The 24,799-nt window shown below is 55.9% G+C and overlaps 1 protein-coding gene across 1 annotated transcript in view; it reads right to left on the minus strand.

Moving 5' to 3' along the window:
* The window catches only part of LOC139019334 (protein Daple-like), a 45,469-nt gene extending 20,732 nt beyond the window's left edge, over positions 1-24,737 (minus strand). Inside the window, exons 1-14 of the mRNA XM_070428362.1 lie at positions 24,678-24,737; positions 23,521-23,661; positions 22,975-23,093; positions 22,194-22,275; positions 21,742-21,885; positions 16,420-16,557; positions 15,743-15,869; positions 13,291-13,436; positions 8,529-8,666; positions 6,793-6,978; positions 6,517-6,741; positions 5,784-6,028; positions 2,512-2,655; positions 152-332 (exon numbers count right to left, since the gene is read on the minus strand). Coding sequence (XP_070284463.1) covers positions 152-332; positions 2,512-2,655; positions 5,784-6,028; positions 6,517-6,741; positions 6,793-6,978; positions 8,529-8,666; positions 13,291-13,436; positions 15,743-15,869; positions 16,420-16,557; positions 21,742-21,885; positions 22,194-22,275; positions 22,975-23,093; positions 23,521-23,661; positions 24,678-24,737 — 2,076 coding nt within the window. The remainder of the gene's footprint in view (positions 1-151; positions 333-2,511; positions 2,656-5,783; positions 6,029-6,516; positions 6,742-6,792; positions 6,979-8,528; positions 8,667-13,290; positions 13,437-15,742; positions 15,870-16,419; positions 16,558-21,741; positions 21,886-22,193; positions 22,276-22,974; positions 23,094-23,520; positions 23,662-24,677) is intronic.
* Positions 24,738-24,799: the final 62 nt, after the last annotated feature.

Below are 24,799 nucleotides of genomic sequence, written 5' to 3' on the forward strand. Positions count from 1 at the left end.
CGTTGTCTGTGAGCAGCTCCTTGTTGTCTGTGCGCAGCTCCTTGTTGTCTGTGAGCAGCTCCTTGTTGTCTGTGAGCAGCTCCTCCTTGTAGGTGAGCAGCTCCTCGTTGTCTGTGAGCAGCTCCTTGTTGTCTGTGAGCAGCTCATTGACTTGGGTCTGCAGTTTCTTGGTGACTGTGTACATCTCCTCTTGCTCCCCTTTCAGCTCCTCGTACCGGGCCTTCCAGTGGTGCACCTCCAGCTGCATATCATTCAGGGAGGTTTGAAGCTTTTTAGTGTGGGACTGCAGCTCCTCCTGCTCCCCCTTCAGCTGCTGGTGCAGGAAATTGGCCCTGGGGTTGGAGAAACACAAGGCCAAGGGCTGAGGCGCACTCACAGGCTCTGTCCCAGTTGGGCAACCTTAATCAAAACTGCAACCTCTCTGGGCCTCAATTTTTTTCATGTGTTAATGAATGGTTGAACAAAATCAGAGGTTTTCAAAATGTGTTCATTGAGGTTCTAGGAGGCTACCCCAGGTGCCCCACTGCGTACTGGGGGAGAAGGACAGGCAGGCTCCGACACCACTACAACAGAGCATCCCTATAAAAGTCCTTTCTACGTGAGGCTTTGGCACATCTGCCTACTTGGAAAAAAGGTTCTTTGATTCAAACATTTAAACACTGAATCAGAACATTTCTGCTCTAAGACTCTATGTCTATATCCAGCTCTTCTCCCCAATTCCAAGCCCCTTTCTAATTGCAACTACTGAGATACACAAAATAGAAGATTCTGGAGTGTTACCTAAATCCACTTAAATTATTGTCATCATCATCATCATCATCACCCAACTGGGATTCCTTGGGGAAGATTCATACCGACAAAGCTCATATGACCAGAGGCTCATGGACTCAATGTGAACACAGGTGTGTGAAGTTTGGCCCACACAGCTTTTAAAAACTTTTTGACATTTACTTATTTTGTTCTATTCTTTTTCATTGTAAAGTGTGTATGGTTTTATTAATTAACGTCTCTCCAATAAAGTCAACTAAAAAAATAAAATAACATCAAGAAGAAACAGAACAAGATAAAAAGATTCTTCATTGTAGTCCTATGAATACTCGCAGGTTAGATTTAAGGGTCCCCGGCCTCAAATATATTTCCAGGTCCTCCCAGTCCTCTGTCCCGCCCAAAAAAGCAGATTAATAAAAAACACAAACAAAACAAAAAAATAATTAGTGTATCAGCATTCCAAAATTTTAAGGTACCCATCAACATTCAGATATCTTCTTCTCAGGAAAAAAAAAAAAAAAAAAAAAAAAAAAGAAAGCATAAAGAAGGAAGACCTGGCAGTCCATCCTGCCTCCCAGCTGACAGCCTCTAGCTGGGTGTATTCTCCACCAGAGCCTGGTCTATAGCTGACTCTCCTTCCCCACCTGCTGGACCTGCCCGGCCACTGCAGGCAGCTGAGTTTACAGCCCCACAGCACATGTTAAATCAGGGCTGTGGGAAGGAAGGCTTCATGTGGTCACGCCTCTGGGTTGAGGCAAGACTTGGATTCGAATCCTGCCTGTGTCACTAACTAGGAGCATTGACCTTGAACAAGTTGTTTAATCTCCCTGAGCCTGTTTCCTCCTCTGTTGCTGTGGATTTTTTAAAGGATAACAATAGCTCAGTCAATTCTCGTGATTCACAGTATAATGTTCTACCCAACCACGCGAACCCTGAATTAGTGAGTACTGAACCTGTTCCCACCGGTTCCTGGGAGTCTATGGTCACATTTTGTCAGCTCATCAAGACGTAAAGATGCCTCGTGTAATACACTCAGAGCCAACAGCACCATACCTGGGCCCGAATGACCCTTGTGTGCCACTCGAATATTCCCCATGAGGCCCAAGTGCAGCATTGCACTTGGGAACACTAGACAGCACTTCAGCACTCCATTTTGGGGCCATTTCAAAAGGCGAAATTGCCACCGAAGCGCAGAAAACAGAACACCATGACACTCAGTGGCCCATGAAGATGATGCTGGTTGGTGAGAAATGAAACACAGCTGGGGTCAAAGGCCTTGTTCAAACTCAGCTGCAAATGTGCACATCAGGCGACTCCAGTATCTCCCACTCTGGGCACGTCCATGACAGGCCACGGGCACTGATTTGGGGGTCACCGGTACATTTCAGCCAGGAGGTGAATTCACAAATGGGAATGCGTGGATGCTGAGGACCAAGCCTCTCTCCCTCACGGGATCACTGGTATTAGAGGATGCAGGTGCCCCTGCCCGACAGTCATCAGCATCATAACTGTGGGAGGGAACGTTGTCCAAACCTAGACAATGCCCCATCCCAGCTGCCGAGTTATTCGTTCCAGCCACCAGCTGGAGTCCCCTTAACCTTGTTACCACCAGCTGCTTCCAGGGCAGGGTTGGTAAAAATGCACCATCACCAGGGGTCTCACTTGAGCTCAGCTCAGCGGGTGCTGAGTGAGTGGGTCAGACTGACATCCCTGCAGAGGCCCTGCAGGGGGCCTGGCGGTTACCTGTCCAGCTCTCGCTGCAGCCTCTGGTTCTCCTCTGCAGCCATGGCACTTGTCCTCTGCTCCTGCTGCAGAGCCTCCTGCTCTGTGGTCAAGAGCATCCCCAGCTGATCCAGCGCCACCTTATGTTGGATCTGGTCCTTGTAGCTGTTGAAGGGAAACATACCCACTAGGAATGGGCACCCAGGGAGACCTCAAAGCCTTGGTGAGCAGCTTCTCTCTGCAAGCTGAGGGAGAATGAGATGGACAGGGGATGGGGCTGGACAGAGAGAGGGATAGGCACTGGGCCAGCTCAGGGGGTCTCCTGCAGCCCAGAAGCCAAGCCCTCTGCTCCCACTCGACATGTCTCCATGGTCCCTTCCATCCCTGTCAAAGCAGCCTCCCTCCTACATCCCACTGGGAACAAAACCACTGTTTTCTGGACTCCACACCCTTCTCAAAGAAACCACTGCACATACAGCGTAATTCCACAGCCAATAACAGCTGATCCCCCTCACCGGGCCCTGGGTGAGCCCTCCGCCCCTGCTCAGGAACAGCAGTCTCTCTGCTCTGAGCCAGGCAGCTTGGGGGCCAGAGGCTTGCCTGGTGAGGCCCAAGCAGCCATCATGGGCAGCTGCACACCCTGCTCCTCAAGGCACCCCCAATCCAGCCCTTGCCCTCGCTCTCCCTCAGCCTCTCCCTCAGCTCGGGATTTTATTTCCTTCCTGTCTCAGTCTGCAGAGGGTCCCACACAGCCACTCTGGAGGGCAGCAGAGCACAAGAGGGAGCCCCTGACCAGCTCTAGGCTGTTCCTCCTCCTGCAGGAACCTTCCCTGTTCAGGTGACTCAGGGGCCTTCCCAGGTCCAAGGTGGAGACTGAGTCATCACCTTTCAATCTTCCCCAGGCAGGCAAATGCCTTTCCAGACCCCCTTCCTGAGTTGTCCACACCCAGAGACAGGCTGACAGAGACCACCCAGGTTCCATGGTTTCAGCCCCTGCCCTCAGCCCTCCATCCCGCCCCGCCCTCATCCCATATCAGCTGTATTTATACCATCTGCCTGGAGCCAAGACTTGTGCGGACTCACACTCAGACTCAGATACCTTCTGGGCAGCTGTTGGAAGAAAAACTTTCCTTCCTGTGGCCTTTAGCCACAAGTGGAGGCTGCCCAGACATGGGAAATGGAAGGTGGGGATGATGGCTCTGCTGGGCTTTCAGGGCAGTGATCTTTCTCATCCAGGTTTGACAAACAGGGCTATGGACCATTAGGGTCCCCACCTCCTGCTTCCCTGTTGTGTCTTGGAAAATCACAGGATCAAGCATATCGCAACCATTAGTAACCACCCTCCTCCAGGGCAGAAACTGAGAGTCCTACTCCCCACTGAATCCCGGGTAGGAGGCTTGACACCCAGTACATGTGCGCCAGGGGAACGAAGGAGCAAGTGTCCCAGTCAAGTGTCAGGTGAAATGAATACAGAGCCCCTGGCCTGTGCTCCAGGCACCTCCACCTCCAACCTGCATCCTTGCTGCAGACACACCAAGGGCCTCCAGCTATCTGTCCAACCAGCAAAAACCATTGAGTCACACAGTAGGTCCATCAAGCAAGGAGTCACAGGCAGAACAATGAACTCCTCCCCCAGAGCAGTCAAATGCCACCTGCACAAACCTTCCCATGTGAACAGACATAAGAATATATCCACAAGGTTATCACAGGGCATTGAGGGTAGGGCCCGCAGCACCTTTTGCGGGGTGGGCACCACAGGAGGCTCCCATCAGTAGTCAGCTGGGTGCATTCCTACCACGTTAGACAGCACCAAGCGCCCAGTGGGTGCTCACTAAGCATCTCGTGAACACAGGATGGGTGCGGAGGAGGCAGCGAGGGAGATGCCAAGAGGCAGAAGATACTCATTCTGGCGGGAAGAAACGAGAGTCTGATAGGAGCAGACGTCCCAGCACCCCCAAAGGAAGGGAATCTGGGTGGAGAAAGGGGTGGAAGGCTCTGGAGAGCGTCCACAGGAAGCACTGGGTGAGTGTTTAAATGAACATCATCACCCCCAAGTTGATGCAGCAGCAGGCGCCCTCCACAGGCTCTGCAGGCTCAGCACCCTCCCTGGTCCCTGTGATGCCAAATCCCTGCACCTCACCTGCTCCTAGGGAAGCCCCAGCCTTTGCCTGGCATTTGCTGAGGCAGAGGCAAGGGAAGACCTCAGCAGGGACAACTCACAAGCACAGAAAGTGGACAGCTCCCTCCTGTGCTTCTCCAAGTGTGGGAGAGCCTCTCTTTAGCACATCTCTCCCCCCCTCCCCCCCACCCCCACCTTGGAGTCCTCTGTACATCTCACTTCTCCCAGGCTCTGGGTCCCACTGCACCTGCCGGGGCCATTGCAATCAGGGATCTGCCTGGTTGGAGCTCAGCTGAAGTTGGCTGACTACATGCACACAAAGCCCTGATTTTGAAAACATGCAAAGTTAAGATTTATGCATTTAAGGTACATCAATTTTACCTTTAAAAAGGTATATGGAGAGTCAGAGGTAAAGGGGACATGAGAATGGCAGAGTATTGGTAATGCTGCTGCAGGTGATGGGAACACAGGGTTTTCACTATACTATTCTGCACACATCCATATATTCAATACTTTCCAAAATTAAAAGTAAAAAAAAAAAAAAAGAAAGAAAATCAGCCGATACCGGTTTGGCTCAGTGGATAGAGCGTCAGCCTGCGGACTGAAGGGTCCCAGGTTCGATTCCGGTCAAGGGCATGAACCTGGGCTGCGGGCACATCCCCAGTGGGAGATGTGTAAGAGGCAGCTGATCGATGTTTCTCTCTCATCAATGCTTCTCACTCTCTATCTCTCTCCCTTCCTCTCTGTGAAAAATCAATAAAATATATTAAAAAAAAAGAAAATGAGAAGCCCAGATTTGGAGACTTGGACAGGGAAAAGGCCAGGGGAGCTGAGTTAGGCACGTCCCTGAAAATCGGCAGCTGTGGTGACTTCCCCTCCTTGTCCTTGGTTTGGAGAGAAAAGGAAGAGGGGGTAGGAATGCCCAGGGGAGCTGGGACCCCAATGCTGACACCTGGTTTCCCTGAGCCGAAATTAGTGGGCACACCCTTCTATCCTGGGGGACCCTCCTCCCCCTCAGTCTCCAGCCACACCAACTCTACATCATTGAGGGTGATGGTGGATTTACTTCTCTTCACTGTGAAGCAGCGGGACCAGAGGAAAGGTGAGGGACCAGAGTGAAGGGGGGACAGGAGCCGGGGGAGCCCGTCAGCTACCCCCAGCCGCAGGCACCCACCTGTCACTGAGAGCCTTGCTCTCCAGCTCCAGGATTTGATGCAGCAGTTTCTTATGGCGGCGGTACTTGTCCAGAAGGGCCTTGTGCTCCTTAGTCAGGTGCTCGTGGAGTGCGCCCAGGCTTGCGTGTTCCTGCTGCAGGGCCTGGTGGGCTGCCACCAGCTGCTGGTGCTGGAGCTGAGTGTCCTGCTCTGTGAGCGCAGTGTGCGAGGCGCTCTGGGACCTCAGAGTGGAATTTTCCACCTGCTGGAGGGAGAAGGAAAGGACGCCTCAACAGGTGCAGGCCCAGGGGGACCACAGACTCCGGATCCCCAGGTCCCCACAAGCAGTGAGGGACCAACAGCGGGTCAAGTGCTGACACCAAAATAGCAGGACCCTCAGGAGAGGCAACACCCAGCCGAGCTGAGGACAGTTCTACCTGCACTCAAGGAACTGCTATGGGAAGGCCCACGGCAGAAACGGACTGTCCCATGGGCCTAAGCTTAGTCCTGGGCCCCTCCCTGCATATGTGACCTTTCTTGGCAATTTATGCCCTTTCTCTGGATAACCTCCTTGGGTACCCTCTCTGAATACTTTGAAAAGTGCATGGAAAATCAGTTAAGGACATAGAGAAGCTGAACAGCACTACCAACCTATTTCACCGATATTTACACAACACTCATCCAACCGCATTCAAAGCACCGGAGAGTTGACTGGGGAGGAACCGTCCTAAGTCATTCTGAGGCCAGAATTACCCTGGTGTCCAGCTGCTTGTCCCGCTCCAGACCCTCAGGCTGCAGGGTGTCCAGAGACGTCTGCAGCCTCTGGTTCTCCAGCAACAGGTCCTGGCTTTCCCACTCGAGAGCGTGGACCCTCTCAGGGGCCGTCGTCAGGGTGCTGACCTCCATGGCCAGCTTCTCAATCTCCTCCTGCAGCCGATGCAGCTCCTGCTCCAGCTTCTGTGCCCGCACCACCTGCTCCTTCACCCGCACCTTCATGTGCTTCAGCTCCTGTGCCTGCACCGCCTGCGCCTTCACCTGCTCCAGGTCCCGGCACAGCTGCCGCCGCTCCCACTCCATCATGGTCACTTTCCTTTTGGTGTCCGTCACCGTCTGGAGGAGGACTTTTTGCTCAGTCTTCCTGCCCTTCATGCGGGCTTTGCTGCTGGTCTGTGAACTATCCCGCAGTGAATGCACCAGTTTTTTCATATCCTTGAACTGCAGGAAAACACAATGGAAACAACACAGGCATGATTTCGGTCCAAACTGGAGGCCCAAAGTGTAGGCCTGGAATCTCCATCTCATCGTGGACCCAAAGGATGTCCTAACGTTTCCCAAAGGCCTGATATGGATACAAGGTGAAGGGCATGGAGATCCCCACCCAGACAGTTCAAGTCTAAACACTTTCACAGAAGCCAGATGACTTAGAAACAGAAACTGCATCTTCTCCTAAAACAATGGAAGTGATTTCCTTGGTGCTTTTTACCCTGGTCCACAGTGGTGCGAGAGCTGACCGCCCACCCCTGTGGCCGCTCCTCACACCACTCTCCCCTGCAGGCATTGCACATGATCTTCCCTCTGCTGTGCATGCTCACTTGCCTCCACCCCCAGCCTCCAGCTTCTCTGGCTCCTTCTCATCATCCAGGGCTCAGTGTGATTCACAGCTCCTCAGGGAAGCCCTGCACCACGATTCTAAATGTCCTGCACCTAATAAGACTCTCCCTGGACCCACGTATATTCCCTCAATAGCACACGTCTAAAGTCTCCTGGCTTGTCACCTGTCATTCCACCTCCTAGACTGGAAGCCATATTTGGGGAGGGTGGATGCATGCCTCTTAAGTCTACACAGCACCACCCCAAGCCGGTTTTCTGCAATACTAGAGAGGCTGAAGAACTCAAGTACCTGATACCCAGCCTCCCTTGCAGCTTGGGTTAGTCATGTGTCAGGTGTGGCCAATGAGATGTCCACAGAGGATCCCAGGAGGCCTTCCCTCTGTCTCTTCACCCTCCACATTCTTCCTGCCCACTTCTTGGCGAGGTACAACAGCCACAGCCAAGACTGGCAGAGCAGGGAGGGAGAAGCCTGGTTTCTGGGTGGTGTCCCTGAGCCGCTGCCCCAGAACTGGGCTGCCTACCCTAGGACTTCCTGTAATGTGGGGGTGGATTAACCCTGGAGGTTCTCCAGAGCTCTGAGCATGAAGCTGGACATCTGAAGGGGGATCTTTGTCCTGCAGGCTATCCCATGAGCTGCAGGACATTTAGCAGCATCCTGGCCTCTCCCACCACAGCCAGGAGCACCTCGCCTCTCCTCCCCCAAGTCATGACGATCATAAACAAGATGGCCAGTGCTGCCCAGCCAGCGTGGGTCAATGGTTGAGCCTCAAACTATGAACCAGGAGGTCACGGTTTGATTACTGATAAGGGCACATGTTTAGGTTGCTGGTTCGATCCCAGTAGGTGGCATGCAGGAAGCAGCTGATCAATGAGTCTCTCTCATCATTGATGTTTTTATCCCTCTCTCCTTCTCCCTTCCCCTCTGAAATAAATAAATAAATAGATTGAAAAAACAAAAAGATTGCCAGTGTCCCTAGGAAGCAATGTCTGTCCCCATGCCCTTGCTGTGGCTGCAACAGCTGGTGTGAGCTGCATCTGAGGGAAGAAACTGGTAACCCGGGAATCACTGCTGGATTCCCAGGACATCCTATGATCCTGGACTCACATTCTTGCAGGCCGGGGCGCCAGGGGAGGCATGGCGCTGGAGGGCCTACCTGCTGGGCTCTCTCAGCATTCAGGGTCTTCTTGTCACGGAGCAGCTGTTCTCTCTCCTCCACCAGCTCCTCACAGAGAGTCTCCAGAACCTGGCTGGTCTGCTTTTCTCTTTCCATCTGAACTCGAAAGTTTTCAATCTGTGGAACCAAAGAAGAAGCCCATGCAAAAGTCCGTTTCAGGGAGTGAACTGTGTTTTAAAGCAAACCCGAAACCTGTCAGCCCCAGGGAACACTTTATCAGCCTTTTCTCAAGGGAAAACCTTCCGTCCCACTTCTTGGGGAGGTACATCAGCCACTGCCAAGACTGCAGAGCAGGAGGGGAGAAGCCTGGCTCCTGGGTGGCGTCCCTGAGCTGCTGCCCAGGTCAGGCCTAGTTGTGCAGTGAGCTCCCCACACCCTTGACCATCACCACTCAGCACACAGCGTACACTTCCAGCTCATGATAGAGAAAAAGGCCATGGACACCAATAGGTCAGCTTTCCTCCCAGTTTTCCACTGCTACTCTCAATGCTTCCATCTTAGGCCGTGTCCACTACTGTCCTGAGGGTCAGGCCACATTCCTGGGTCCAGCAGCCACCACTGGATGTCCTACCGGGACTTTCCCCAGTTGGTGACATTCCTATTGATCCAGCTGCTCTGAGGGGTCCTCTGCCATCTCTCTCCGTCCTCTCCCCTCCAAGTAAATGGACCACCAAGGCCTGTGCTCGTTCCCCATGCGGCTCCCCCTCCACACCCCACTGCTGCCCAGGCCAGACCAGTTCCGTCCTGCCTGGACGACTGCCCAATCAGTGGCCCGTCACAGAGCTCTTCTGCGGGACCCACCAGTGCCCACTCCCTGAACATGAACTGCCTGGACCCGCACATCTCACACTCTGTGCCTGACACCTGAACACCGTGATGGACGCAGATTCAGACTCAGGGTGGGCCCTGAGGTGCGACTCCCAGGCAAGGCCCATGCTGCTGTCCCTTCCCACTGACAGCAAACTCATGACCACCTGGGAGGGGGAGAGGGTGGCTCCCTGCTAACAATGTGACCACGAGTGCATTTCCGTTACTGACAGGGCCAGCAAGCAGCAGGCATGGGCGCCAGCTTCTGTCAGGGTGACGTGCTCAGCTCACACCTGGCAGGTGGCAGGTACAACAAGAGCTGACCCCTCCTGAGAGCGCCAGGCCCCTCCCATCCTCAGAGCTTCTGACATGGTCAGTCTGGGCTGGGGCCCAAGAGCCTGCATTTGGACTTGTGACCCTGATGCTGGTTTGGGTTGATGGCTCTAAAGCTAAAACAGAGGAGCCCCACGATCCAGATCAGGTGGCTCTCAGAGTGTTAAACACCCCAAACCTCAGGCTACCGACTAGAACCTCTGGGGGCAGGACCTTCAGACACCCAGTGACCCAGTGAGCAGCAGGACCAAGAGCCGGCTCCATTCACCTGGCTGGGAGCAGCCTGGCACAGACAGGTTTACAAACTCCAGGAAGGATCGCTAGCTCTGCCTATTTCTCCTGGGCCGAGGCCACCCTGCCTTTATCTCACAGGTCTGGGCACAGCCTCCAGTCTCCTCAGAAGCAGCAGGCAGGCAGCTTCTTCCCCATGAGGGGAAGGGTCAGGCACAGTGGGGCTCATATCCGTGCCCTCACAACACCCTGTGGGCACACCCAGCCCCCTGCCCCAACATGGGGACAGGGCAGCCTCACCAGCCAGGGCCAACAGCAAAAGGCGCTGCAAGGTGCCACGTGTCTGAGTCTTTCTCACAAGTGAGAACATCTTTCTTCTCCTTCCTTATCGCTGCCCCACTTCCTAGCACCAGGTCTGGGCTCAGCAGGAAGCAGGCATCTGCCCTGATAGCCGTGCCTTCTCTGGAGCTGGCCCTGAGGAGGAAGGCCCTGCACAGCTGTCACTCACCCTCATTCTGAGAAGGGCACCGGCTCAGGGAGTCCAGTGATCTGCCCAGAGTCCCACAGTGAGGATGCGGCAGAGCCAAACGCATGGCAGTGGGCTGACCCCAGGCCTGCTCTCTCAGACAAGGTCTGGGGTGTGTCCCCCCCCGCCAACCTCCAGCCTTGTTTACCCCTCCCCGTCTTACTGTTAATCCTTCTCCCCTGCCGCCCCGTCTGTCCCAGTGAAAGGAATGTTATGTCCAACCTTTGCATATCTGGCGTGGCTGCTTCTGGTCTGAAGATGTGACTACCTCATGTCCCCCCCACCCCCCGGCTGGACACCCTATCTTTCTCTGCTACTTTTTGCTGTGGAACTGGAACTCTCACTTCTGTCCTTCCCTGAAGGCCCTCCCTTCCCCTAGGGCAGCGGTTCTCAACCTGTGGGTCACGAACAATGAAAATACATGCTGCATATCAGATATTTACATTACGATTCATAACAGTAGCAAAATTACAGTTATGAAGTAGCAACGAAAATAATTTTATGATCGGGGGTCACCAAAACACAAGGTACTGTATTAAAGGGTCGCGGCATTAGGAAGGTTGAGAACCACTCTGAGAGGTCGCTGGGCTGAGATGGGTTTCCTGTCTTCCTCAAAGCGCCAGGCTTGGGCCGCAGACTCCTGTGGGGAGGCTCCAGGTCCCCAGAGCACGCGGGTGCCAGGGGCCTGCCCATCAGCCCCTATGCTGCGCTTTTGTGCTCACGATAGGCCCCAAAGGGCTGCCCCTCTTCCTAAGAGGAATGAACTCTGAGGATGTCAGTGCAAAGTGAGGGTGGGGGGCACACCCTCTCTAAGGTCCACAGAAGGGTCGTGAGTTACAGGGAAGGACGTGAACTTCGGGAACTAAGGTTTACACAGACCGAAGGGAGCCTACAGCCTGGGAGACACTGGGTGGTGGGAGAGCCGAGCTGGCACCGGGGGGCCTGGGACACTGGGCCACCTGTCCTGGCTGACCCTTGTCTCTCCTTCTCAGACACCTCCCAGAGGGCCATGTTGTCTGGACGTGTCCAAGGCTGGGCCTGTCCTGGCTCCAGGGTGGTCAATGTCAGGCCATGTCCCCTGTGGTTTTTAGCTGATGGCCCAGATGCACCATTGATCCAACACTAGGGAGGACCCATAATGCAGCCAGGCCCCGAGTGGGTTGAGCAGGACAGGGAGTAGAGCAGAAGGGCCGCCTTCGCAGGGCTCCTGGCAGCAGACAAGGGAGAGTGCTGGACTACAAATTGCAGCCCCTTCCCCCACTAGGGGCTCAGAGCCAAGACAGGTCTCTGAGAGCTGTGGCAGGACTGCCCGGGGGTCCTACAGGGAACTGATCAGGAGAGGAAGCAGGGGATGGGACCCGAGAGACAGGGCTAAGGAGTCATGTGGGGAGGCGGCAGCCACCACCTGTCCTGTGTGTGTGGAGGAGGGACTGGAGTGGACCCCAAGGACAGAAGAAGCGTCAGGGGTCATCTCTCATCCCTGCCGGGAGCTGGGCCAGAGGCTACAGCGCAGGCCTCTGCAGCTCACCCCTGGGGACCCGCCCCATTGGAGGTTCTCATCTTTCTAAAGGTCAAGCCTTTCTATCTCAGCCGAGGTCGGGCTGCCATATACAGAGACATTCACTGTGCCCAGACCACGTGAATCTAAAACCCAGACTGTCTGGTGGCTTTCCCTGAGCAGCGCTGCACAGAGAGACGGGGCATGAGGAGGGCCTTCCTCCCGGCCCCCAGGGAGAGGACACACTGCTTGGCAGCTGCTCTGCTGTGAGGCACACGGAGCCTCAAAGGACGAGAAGCGTGAGTCACTGCACCTTGGACGTCCCATGAAAGGCCAGGAGAAACCACTGCACAGGAGGAGGGGCGGTCCCAAGCCTCACCCAGAGATGAAGTTCCAGCAGAGCCATGACCAGCGGGACCCAGGTCTCTGGTCTGCAGCCCACGTCCCTGCCATTGCCGGGGCAGCCTCAGCAAATGACGCTGGCAGGACCCCTGGGCCGGATGGGATAGACACCCAGACACCTGAAAGCACCAGTCCTGCCAGGTGGTCAGCAAGCGGGAGTGCCCTTGCGCCTCCCTCATCCGGAATCGGGGCACCCGTCACGGTGTGCTCAGAGCACACGACGCAGCTGTGTCACCCGCGGTGGCTACATGGACTGAGGCCCTCTGACCCAGAATGCCCTGCTCAGGGAGGCCATCGCTAGCCTCTCAGGGCCCTTCTTGCCATGTGAATGGGGTCCTGGTAACTGTAGGATGAACCTGGCTGGTGAGCCTGTCTGTCCTCCCAGATGTCTCTTCTACTGCGCTACTGGGAAGACCTGGTTTGTCCAGAAAGGCAATGCAGTCCAGACATCTCTTCTTCCTCATGCCCTTGACCGAAAGGAGAGAGTGAGCACTGCACTCCTGTCACCACCAGCCATGCCCTGAAACGGCCCATCCATGGTCTCCACAGGGGAGGGAGTCTTCCATCGCTGCTTCTCTCCCGGGCCCGCCCGGTGGTTTCTAACAGGGTGCTGCTCTCCTTCCATGAGGCACTTACTACAGGCTGGACCCTTTGCCTGCACTAACTCACACCATCCTCACCACACCTACTGGTGGGTGCATTGTTAACCCCATTTCACAGATGAAGGCAGCGAGGCCCACAGAGGTCCTTCCTGTGTGGTCTCCCTGCTGCAGGGACTCCTCCTGCTGCCTCGTGATGCCTCTCCAGGAGGCCTCCTGTCCCCCTACCAAAACGGTGGCTGCACAGGACTCTGCCTGTCCCCCAGCTTCGCATGCTCACGGACACCTGAGTACTCCCCCTGGCCACTTACATGCCCGTATGTTCCGGACACCACCCACGGGTACCTGCTTTCTGAGCTGCTGGTTCTCCTCCTCCAGCTCCCGGCGCTGGAGGCTGCTCTCCTGCAGAGCCAGGGAGGCGTCCTGCAGCCCTTGTATGATGCCCTGGAGGCTCTGCTTCTCCTGGTCCAGCTTCAGGAAGCAGCTGGAGGCTGAAGAGCAAAGTGGAGTCAGAGCCCATATTCCAGGGGCCTCAGCTTCTGCTCTCTGTCCCTGGCCCTGAGAGGGCCATCACCCTGAGCCCTAGACTTGAGGGTCTGGGATGGTCAGCTGGGTGCCCTCCCTTTTTCCCAGGGTGCTGTTGCTGTCTGCACCTGAGGGTTCCTCAGACGGTTATGGCCCCTCTGCTGGCTCAGCTGGGTTTGTCAGGGGAGCAAGCAGAGCTTAAGAAGAAAGCAGGTGATGGTAGAGAGAAGCCAATGCAAACGTTCAAGACAGTGGAATTGCTGGCACCACTTTCTGCCAAGTTTTAACCTGACCATCAAGCCAAGGATTTCAGAGACTAACGGAGATGGCAGAGTGCGCTCTCTGTGCCAGCCTCAGAGTGGTGTGAATGCAGGTGGCTCAGCCGACAGTGTAGGGGGACACGATCACTGACCGCATGTCTGTGGGTGGAAGAAGCTATGGGGCACATATGCCCAGTACTCGCCATCTCTGGATAAGTTCCTTCAGTCAGAGATTTCATTTTATACTTTCACAAATGCATTGAAACAGAATGAGACAGTTTATCCAAACTGCTTTAAAAATTCTAAGCGAGATGAAAACATAAGGTAAAGCCAGAAAAAGGCAATGTCCTCCTTTGCTTTTAAACAGCTTCAATGCGGAACAGAAAGGGAGCACAGACCTGAGAAGAATGGGAGTTCACGGCCCCTCCCTGCCGCCAGCAGGTGCATGACTTTGGGAAAGTCCTGGGGCTTGTTCAGGAGGAAAACATGACTGTCTGAGGGGTCAGGGTTGTTCCCTCACCCGTCCCTCCAGGCCACACACTCAGCTCTGAGAGCCTTATCGCACTGTACTGCTAGTAGGGCTGCTCACGAGCACCCCAAGAAGCAGAGCAATGGGTATCTTTGGATAAGACAAGGGCGATAAGAACAGCCATCCTTTGTTGGCACCCCGTGGGCCAGGCACAGCCTAACGTTTCACTCTCTCCTCTCACAAGATACCCATAGCAATCCTGTGAGGCAGCTTCATCACCCCCATTTTTCAGATAAGTAAACTGGGGTGCAGAAGAGGTCACTTGGCTAACAAGTAGAGGAGCCAGGACTTTAAACCAGACCTTTCTGACTCAAGAAGCCACCACCCCAACCACACAGAAGTACGTTCATGCTTTGTTCGGGAGCTGCCAGCTGAGCAGTAGGAGTTGGGAACATGAAGAAGAAGTCAGTCACCGACCTGGAAGGGCTCACAAGCTACACTGAGCATCTGAATCAGGGAGGCTTTCCAACCCCATCAGCCATCCTGGATGCTAACAGAAGCACATTTGGTCTGAGCCAGTCCCTGCCAGCGGCACCACTTCTGTGTCCCAGCAGGGGGCAGTGTGCTCTCCAGGAACCTCAACTCCCAGAGCCTGGGTTCCCAGGAGTGGGGAGACACCAAACCACAGAAAGAACTAACTTCTCACACAGACTCGGAGTTCAATGAACTGATTTTAGGTTTGGAGCGGATGGGACGCCTTGAAGAGAATGAATACCCAGCTGCTTCCAACAGCCTTTCCATGACGCTGAGGAATGTTGCTCAGAATTTAAAAAGCAGCCCCTCCCCAAACCAGCCTAAGGCCCTCCTGGCTCAGCAGAGCTCTAAGCAAACCCTAACCTGCACTCTCAGGTGCACGTGTGCTATTATTGGACACAGGAACTGGCTTGTTGTTTGCTGGGTGCTGAGGCTCCTGCTGTACGACCGGCCACCACAGCCACCTTCCCTGGCCAAGCCCTCACCTCCTCTGGGGGCTGGGAGGGGCCAACACCAGAGGGAGAGGAAGAGGCCTGGGTCCCCTGAACAGCAGCCACTGAGCAGCCCCAGCCCAGGAAGGTGGAGAGCAAACTATACCCATCTGTCTGATTATGAAATCAGCAGAGGAAACCATGCCCCGGGTACAGCTATAATGGAGGTGAGTGACCACTGGGGACATCTCCTGCATCCAGAGCTTCCAATCCTCCACCGATAGATCTAAGACACCCTCTGGGCATCAGCGTGCTGTCATCTGGAAGCTCCTGGCACTGGCTGAATGGAAGCTGAGAAATCTGGCAACACTTCCTTCCATTTGGCTTCCTGACTCAAGGTGGCCAGGCCCTTCATGTTCTTGGGGAGAATTGCAATGAAACAGTTCCAAATGGCCCTTGAATAAAACCCTATTTACTTGGGTAGAGGAAGGGCTGACACATGAGTTTCAGATCCAAGGGCTCAGCTCCCCAGGTAAGAGAGAATCCACAGCCAGGCTGCCCCCAGGCACCTGCTTTACCCTCTGACAGCTGCTCCAGCTCCCAGCGCAGGTGGGCAGACTCCTCCACACTCTGCCCCTGTGCAGTCTTGAGGGCCATGTTCTCTTCCCGCAGCTCCTCAAGGCATTTCTGGTATGTGTCCCGGACCTAGTGCAGGAAGTGGGGGCGGGGGGGCAGTGAGGATGTGGACTGGGGCACACTCTGGACAAGCCCCGGCCCCGTGCATCTGTCCTCATTCCCGCAGGATGAAGGCCCTCCATGCCCCTAGGGGATGGAGACACCCGAGGTCTCTGAGCGGTGTCTGAACAAAGTGACCTACAGCTCAGGGCTTTAGAGCAAGTGCTATGGGGACTGCAGCTCTGTGGCCCCTTAGCAGGCCTAATACCGTGGAAAGGCTGTAGGGACTCACACATCACAGCTCAACCCACATCATAGACGTCGGAGGAGACCCTTTTTGCAACAGAGGCTCAATCCCTCCATCCTCACAGGAAAGCAACACAGCATCAGGCCCTCTCTGTGTTGGAGGCTTCAGTGGTGCCCACTCAAGCCACTGGGCTTAGCAAGTGATTCTCTGCCCTCAGAGGGTCACTGTGGTGGCAGCAGCACCGATCCAGTAGGTGAACATCAGAGAAGGGCACAATATGAACCTAAAACTGCCCCCATCTGTGCTACACGTGGTGACCACAGCTTGTCCTACCAATTGTAGGTGGTGCAGCTTCGATTTCAGCTGCACATTCTCCTCCTCCTGCTCGAATAGCTTATCAATCCAATACCAAATCCAATGCTCCTGGAGGTGGCTCTTGGTGTCAATTGAATAATCGTCTCCAGTCCGCACCTGGTCAGCAAGAACACACATGAGAGCCATCAGGTTAAGGCCCCTGGTCATGACAACAGCTCTTCCAGTCACTGGACCCAAACCAACAACCTAGGGATGTCTCTGCTGCCACGGAAAGTTCTGTCTCCTCTTTGTTTAAAAAAATATATTTTATTGATTTTTTACAGAGAGGAATGGAGAGGGATAGAGAGTTAGAAACATTGATGAGAGAGAAACATCGACCAGCTGCCTCCTGCACACCCCCCACTGGGGATGTGCCCGCAACCCAGGTACATGACCTTGACCGGAATTGAACCTGGGACCCTTCAGTCCGCAGGCCGACGCTCTATCCACTGAGCCAAACCGGTTGGGGCTGTCTCCACTTTTGAGCCCCTGCGCTTCTCCATTAGGCCAGTCCAGATGGAAAAATCCCCGAAGCAAGACACTATTTAAATTCAGAAGGGAAGCTGAAACCGGTTTGGCTCAGTGGATAGAGCGTCGGCCTGTGGACTGAAGGGTCCCAGGTTCGATTCTGGTCAAGGGCATGTACTTGGGTTTCGGGCACATCCCCAGTGGGAGATGTGCAGGGGGCAGCTGATCGATGTTTCTCTTTCATCGATGTTTCTAACTCTCTATCTCTCTCCCTTCCTCTCTGTAAAAAATCAATAAAATATATTTTAAAAAAATTCGAAAGGGAACACTGTCAGAGTGTCTGACATGTACAGCCTCGGTGGTTGGACGAGTGCACCTGCTGACAGGTGTGGGACTTGGCTGAGCCACTTTCTTAAACAAGGAAGGGGTGAGGCTGAGAGTCTGTCCTGGCTTTGAGGGCCGAGTCTAGGCCTCTCACAGTCACTCCACTGGTCTGGGTCCAGGAACAAAATTCAGACTAGCTTTTGTTCAATAGGCAGTTCCTATTTGAACATGTCACACACCTACTCTTAGAAAAACAACAGCTCTGGGCAGTTTCCCGGAAATGAGGGGTCTGTAAGAAACAACAAGCAAACAAGTTCTATGGCCTCTGTGTGCCAGGCACATGCTGGGGGTGGACACAATGGTTGGGCCCTCACAGGCCCCCTCATGGGAGGCGTCCACTGCACTTACTCCCGTCCCAGCGCCCAGCACACACCGGGGAGCTGTTCAGCTCATTCCCCTCATCCCTGCTCCCACCCCCCGGAGAACTCCCAGTGCCACTCAGTCTCAGGAGGACTGAGTCTCCCCTGAATGCCCTCAGTCTGTGAGCACGCATACACGGGGACATGCCCATTTCTCCTGGCGGGCTGTTTTCCAAGGCTTGCCCCACTCACGGGTTCTAACACCTGGGAGCGGGCCGGTAGCTCCTGCTTATCCATCACGTGTTCATTTCCCCGCACGGGCCAGAACCCCGGATTCTCGGTAGAGGGGAAACCGTGCACCTACCACCAGTGGACACGGTTCTGGTCAAAGCCTGGCATCCGGAAGGGTTTGTCACTGACTCTGGCTTCACCAGACGGCTCCCTCCCTGCCTGTCCCCGGCCCTGCACTAGGTGCTCTCTGTCTCTGCCACATTCACTTTCACAACAGCCCCCAGAAGGAGGCAGGGACAGTCTCTTCCTACACACGAAGAGGCTGACTTGGGTCAATTAAGGAATGAGCCCCAAGTCACAAAGCCAGCCAGTGGCGAAGCTGGGCTTGAACTTAGGCTGGAGAGGTCCAGACCTGTCTCTTCACTGCCCTCAGCAGCCTGCACCTTATCCTTAAGGAGCCCGCGGGGGTAAGGAGCCCTGAATACTATCAGCGATTGAGCCGGAGCACATGGAGGGGCTTCAAGGGGAAGGAGGCCCAGCTCTCTCCCCTTGGCCACTGTCCCCAGCATTCTCATCTTGTGTCTACCCACCAGTACTCACCAGTATCACCATACTCTCAGGCCCTGAACTACCATAGCAAAGCCTGCCTGCTCATCCTTATAACCAACTCCTACTCAGCCTTCAAAACCCAGCCAGAATTGCCTGCTCTGAAAAGGACTTCAACTCCACTCTATCCCACCCACTGAGTCAGATGCTGGGGCACCCAGAGTGCCCAGTATGAGGCAACACTGAACTGGCCTGTCCGCACCCACCCCCCAAGGCTAGTCCTGCAGGGCAGGACTATGCCACTGCTTTTCTCCTTGGGCCCCCAGAAATGTTCAAATGCACTTGTCAGCTGAATCACACCATGACGGGGGTCAGAAGCGCCATGTGAGTTGGGCCCTGAAGGACCTGGGGAAAGTCAGGGATGGACAAGTGTCCAGAAGCAGAGTACAGCGTGGAACTAAATGATTTATAGCTACTCTTCCAATGGGCCTCAGTTTTCTGGGGGTGTCAACCTTCCCATGGATCAGGCAGCAGAAACATCTAAACCTGCTTTGCACACCCACCACTGCAGAAGTGAGAGACAGGACCCCGAGAAGCTGTGCCCGAGTCCTAAAGTGGCAAAGCCTGGGCCTGGCGGAGGCAGAGAGTGTGAGACCACCAGACCCACGGTCTGATCTTAAACCCAGCTCCTACCTGCCTTGCCACCACCCACCCTGCCCCTCCCTGCACGATCGCAACCAGGGGCCCCATCTGTGGACAGAACTTCGCGTAATAAGCTCACTAGAAACGTGTTCCTATCGATGCCACCCGGTGCCAGGGCACGAGGGGATGAGAGGCACCTGGACCACCTCTCCTGTGAGGGACGGGACAAGGCTTGCTCCACACCCAGCAAGTGGAGTGAGAGCTGGGACTCACCTGAGGAGCCTCCACTGCCTCTGGGAGCAAGCCCTGCCCAGGAAGCAAAGTGCCCATCCCTCTCTGAGGGGCAGAGACAGGGCCAGCTGGCCCTCAGCTGCTCAGGACCCTCAAGGCACCCGCATGTCTGCCCCTGGTGGAGGGAATTTCAGCCAAGGACAAAGCATGGGACCAGAGGGACCTCCCAGGCACTCTCTCTCTGCCTCTGTCCTCCACCCCGGGCCCTGGCAGCAGAGGTGGGATGAGTGTTTGCAGACAGAGTCAAGGATCACCCGGTGCACCCCCACTTCCCAGGTGTGCCTAGGGGCGCCCAGGCCTGTCTCCTCGGGTTGTGGCACTGACACCCTCCCATTTTATGTATTTCTCAGTGGCGACACTGGATGGGCTATTGGGGAGGGCACAAGCTCTGTCCTCGCGGCTCCCTGGGCCCTAGCACACGGGCTTTGGAGAACAGTGTGACTCATCCTCTTTGTGGCCTGGCCTCCATGGACCACTCTGTTTCTCTTGTAATTCATTTACTAATGCAAAGTGTAAAGCATTACTAGTTTCACAGCAAAATTATTAATCAACTAGAGGCCCGGTACATGAAATTCCTGCTGGGTGCGGTCCCTGGGCTTGGCCGGAGATCCAAGTGCGAGCATCTGGCGTGGAGGCCAGCTGACCTCTGGGCCCAGGGCAGCATCTGGGCCGCTGGCCCCCCCGCGCACCCCCCTCATCCCCGCACCTGAGTCATGGTGCCCAAGTCTCCACATGGAGATGCGGTGAGCATGGACGGACATTGCGGGCTGGAGAGCAGTGTAGGCCTCTGAGCCACCCAGTGGTGTCCCCCGGAAGCAGGGAGGGCAGCATGCTCTCTCCTGGCTGGCCTTGCAGACCAGCTCCTGCTCAAACCCACCAGGAGCCCAACAGGCCCCTGTGGTCCTGGCTGCTGTGGCCTGGCTCACCTTAACAAGTTTGTGCGTGTGCAGGGTGGGCTCCTCCTGGGCACCCAGCACCTGAGCTCAGGGGCTTCCCTGGCGGGCGAGCCCTGGCGTCCCGGGGGATAGTTGCAGGGGGAGTGAGAACGAGCTTGCATTCTTACAGCACCTCCATCCCTGTCACCCCAGATCCCAGTTAGCCAGCAAGAGGTAACAGTGCATTGCCAATGCCAGCAATGTTCTGCGCTGCCACCTGGTGGCCAGCACATGTCATAGCAAGCAATCGAACTCCTGGCCTCCCTGTGGAACTCCCATCCAAGGGGACAATTTGCATATTAGGCTCTTATTAAATAGGATATTAAAAATGTTGCTGCTGCTATCCAGAGGCACACACCTTGAGAACATGGAACAGGGTTCCCACGGGAAACCCTGCAAAAGCCCAGAAGCTCCCCAGTGCCAGGAGTGAGTCTTGCTTTGTGTTAGATCCCCTGCTCCTGGCGCAGGGCTTGGTGCCACACAGGCCTTCAGTCACTGTGTCTGCATGACTGAGCGAGGCTGCTTGGACAGGCACAGAAAAGACACGGAGACAGAGGCTGTGCCCTGAAACCCACCCCCATCCACGGGGCAAAGTGTCGGCTGAGATGTGGGGGCTGCCTTAGGTCCCCAGTGTGCAGGAGACTGCGGAGGCCACAGCCTGGGGAAGCTTGCACATGACCTCCCCCAACCCTCCTACCTGTGAGTGAGGGTGCCCGTGCCCCACACCTGTCTGTGCTGCAGATTGATGCCCTTGGTCACCAGTAGGGCCAGGGGACCATTTCCAGGACAAAGCCGAGAGCTGGCCCCCACCCCACCCCCCTGGGCCGGGCTGCTTTGGCACAGCACCCAGAGTGCCTTCTCCCCAGGGAGCAGAGCAGTGAGCCACCAACATTCCTGCAGGAACAGCCACTCCCTGAGTAGGTGGGAGGAGCAAACACGCCTGGAAGAGAGGGTCCTGAACTCACTGCTCACGTGAGGCAGTTGGGTGCATGGTCAGAGCCTCAGTAACCCTATCTGGGCCTTGGTCTCCATCCCCCCTCAGCCCTGACACCCTCCTCTGAACAGACCCATAACCTTGGAATCCAAGTAGGCTACACCACGGAGAGCTTCATATGGGACTTGCCCCAATACCAGGTATTTTACCTCTTTCCTTGTATAAACCTCACGGACTAGTACAGTTATCTCTGTTTTAGAGATGAGGAAACAGTCCTGGTAAGATTTAGCCATAGAAATTACAAGAAGTCTTAAAGAAAAAGATTAGTGAATAGAAGGTCATCATTGTGGCATGAAGGAGGAAGAGGAAAAGTCCTAGAAGAATCAGGGCCCTTCAACCACATTCCCAACCCTGTTCCTTCCACTACAAGAGGGAGCCCAGGGGTCTGGCAGTCAGTCTGCGGTGCAGGGAGAGGGCCAGCTGGGGAGGCATTGCGGCCCCTCTCCCCTCTTCCAGGACAAAAGTGCCCGCGGGCCGCCTGCCCCTGCTGGGCTCACTTCCATGTGGCTACACAGAAGTCTATGTCTTTCTCCTTCTGCCTGAGGCCCATCGCCTCCATCTCCAGCCTCTCCATGCAGGTAACCTTCTCCCTCAGGGAGTCCAGCTCAGGGAGGGGGGCACGAGCAGCCTGGGTGCTGGCCGCCAGCTCCATGTTCTGGCAGGTGGGCAAAGGCAGGGGACCTGGCTCAGGGCACCCTCGGGGCTGGGAAGGCCCAATTCCCTGCAGCCCCAGGAGAAGCCAGGGGCGGCCAAGCTGGTCCATGTGCAGGCCCCTGTGTGTGGGCCCCACATTCTGTCACTGAAGCATGTCACTCCCCAGCAGCTCCCAGGAAAACTGGCTCTCAGGCAGCGCAGTTTTGGGTGGGAAGGAGAGATGTCCCAGGTCACATCCCTGGACCTGGGGCCCCGGTGACTGGGGCGTCCTAGCTCCCCACCCCCGGCCCACACGATAGGCCTGCTCACATTGTGCCGGAACTCCTGCAGCTCCCACACCAGCTGGTACAACTGATGCCTGGCGTCCTCCAGCTGCTTCGTCTTCTCCTCCCTGGGGGCGATGAGAACACGTGGTGAGGGCTCCTCAGAAGCACCCGGAAAGCCCACCACCCGGGAGACCACAGCGGGGAAGGAGGGGATCCTGGCTTCTAGGCGTGAGGAGGGCCTCTGCACGTGGGGCTGCAAAAATGCTCTGGAGTCCAAGGTGAGCTTTACTTTGTCACTGCTGCTCTCAGACTTCACCACAGACCTGAGCTTTCCTCTGAGGGTGCAGGCAGGGAAGGAGCCCCCAGAGCCACTCCTCCCTCCACAGCCAGGCAGGCAGGGAGGCCCCTGGCAGGGAGGTGAAGGCAGGCAGCTTCCCAGATACCGGGCATGGTGCCATCACCAGCTGCAGGAAAGGGGGAACAGGCCCACCGGACGAGACCAGAGAGACACATCCTCCCTCCAGCCAAGAGCACCCACACTGGGCCCGAGGCTGAGCGGCAGGCTGCTGCTCTGAGTCTGCCATGTCTGGACTGGCAGGAGTCCTAAGGCCCAGCAGAACTCTGCTGTGCAGGCTCAGGGAGGGGAGGGAGCGGGCTAGCCCAGGGCCCAACAGGGACCCAGCTCAAAGCAGAGCCCCGTCACTCCAGGGCGCTGTGAGAGCTGCCCCGTTTGCTGCACCGAATGGCAGTGAACCACATGTGCGAGCAATGGGTGGTGACACACGGCACAAGAGCAGAAAGACCAGGGTCACTGGGGGACTCACAGCTCCTGCCTGACGCCTCGCAGCGTGGCCTTGGTGTCCGCCAGCTCCATGGCCAGGTGCTGCATGTCCTCGCTGGGGCGGCTGCTGGTGTTCCACTCCTGGGTCAGGGTCACGACCAGCTACAGCAGGGCAGACAGAGGGGTCTCACCGGCGTGCTCCTGTGCCCGGCACAGTGCCCGCACTAGAACGTGGTGAAGAATGACCAAAAGACGGAAGAAAGTAAAAGAGAAGATGGCAGCCAAGACTGCAAAGCCAGGAGGGAGGCAGGAGAAAGTGGGGGAGTTTTTAAGAAGCGAGGATATATTTAGTGAGACAGAAGGGCCGAGTGAATGGACCAAGCTCAACCTCTGTCGTCACACAGGTGTCTCAGGGGACTATGCACTGCAGGGAAAGTGCCCACGTCCTGCCCCCTCGGAAATGGGCCAGGAGGACAGACAGTGTGCAGCTTGAGAGGAAGTCAGGATGAGGAGCACAGCCATAACTAGGGCCCCAAACCCAGGCCCCTCTCCACCCATCCCCCAGGCTGTGGGCCACCCGCAAACACACCTCCCTGCATCTGTCATGTTCAATTAAGAGCCTCCTGAGGCGAAAGGTCATGTTGTTGGTGACGTACTCCACGTCCTCCAGGGCCATGTCTGGGACCTCCAACCACTGCAGGTCAAACAGGCTCTCCTGGTGGCGGGTCACCTGAGGGCACACAAGGGTAAGGTGCTGCGGAGGCCGGGCAGGGAGCAGTGGAGGGTCCCTGAGAGCACCCGCCTCCCAAGGCCACGCCCCCTGGGACCTAGGCCCACTCTCCCACAGCTGACCCACCTCACTGACATTATTAACCCTCAGCCACCAAGTTCCTGTGGGGGGCGGGCAGGCTCCTCAGCAAGTGCAGCCACACTCTGCAGCCAAGCCCTGTCCTCACACACCACTGCTGCTGTCACACTAGCTCAAGGAGGACACTGACTTCCCACCAGACAGCACTTCTCCCAGTGTGGGAGCTCCCTCAACTGTCCCAGGGATTTCAGTCACACACCATCCATGTGTCACACAAAGAGGGTAAGCCTTGGGAGGGGAGGGTCAGGAGGGATAGCATCTTATTCTTCAAATAAAATCTAATGCGAAGATGGCAAAATATTAGAGCGCTAATGTTAGAAGGTTGGGTCCATGATAATCTTATTTTTTGAGGAAACCTTTCATAACCTGAAATCCTTTCCCGGTGAGCCTGGATCTCATGCCCACAGGCCACACCAGACCACCTGGTTCCCCTTTCTGCCGGGTGTGAGCGCAGGCCCACAGCCTCATCCTCACTGGGCAGCCTCTCTTCCAACTGCCGACATCACCTCCTTCAAACCAGGGACATGCCATTGACAGGGAATCAAAGCTGCGACCCTTTGGTGGGCAGTCCAACACTCTAACCACTGAGTCAAACCATCTAGAGCCTGGACCCGCAGCCTAGCCCCCTGGCAGGAGCAGGTGAACTCATCTCGGTCCAGGGCTGGAAGCGCCAGGGCGTTCTGCACCTGGTGCATGGGCTCCAGAGTAGGAAACCCCTCAGGCCCCCAAGCCAGGATCCCTGCCCCAGTTTGGAAACCTGTGAAGACCCCTGAGTCCCAGGACTGCCAGGACCCAGGCGGGTGGGGTCTATGGAGACCTCGGGGGGTGGGAAAGGAGCCAGGGCACCCGCAATGGGACAGGGAGGCAGGTGTACTCACCCCTGCTAACAACGGGCTCTGTAGAAAGAGCTCCATGAGCTCGCGGACAGTAACGTCCATCCTGAGGCTGTGTCTACCGTCCATTGCTATGCACACAGGCTCTGGGCCCACCGTCTCTGTGC

This window comes from Myotis yumanensis, unplaced genomic scaffold (assembly GCF_028538775.1).
Source record: "Myotis yumanensis isolate MYYU_CA2020_CCGP unplaced genomic scaffold, mMyoYum1.0.hap1 SCAF_11, whole genome shotgun sequence".
Taxonomy (NCBI): Eukaryota; Metazoa; Chordata; class Mammalia; order Chiroptera; family Vespertilionidae; genus Myotis; species Myotis yumanensis.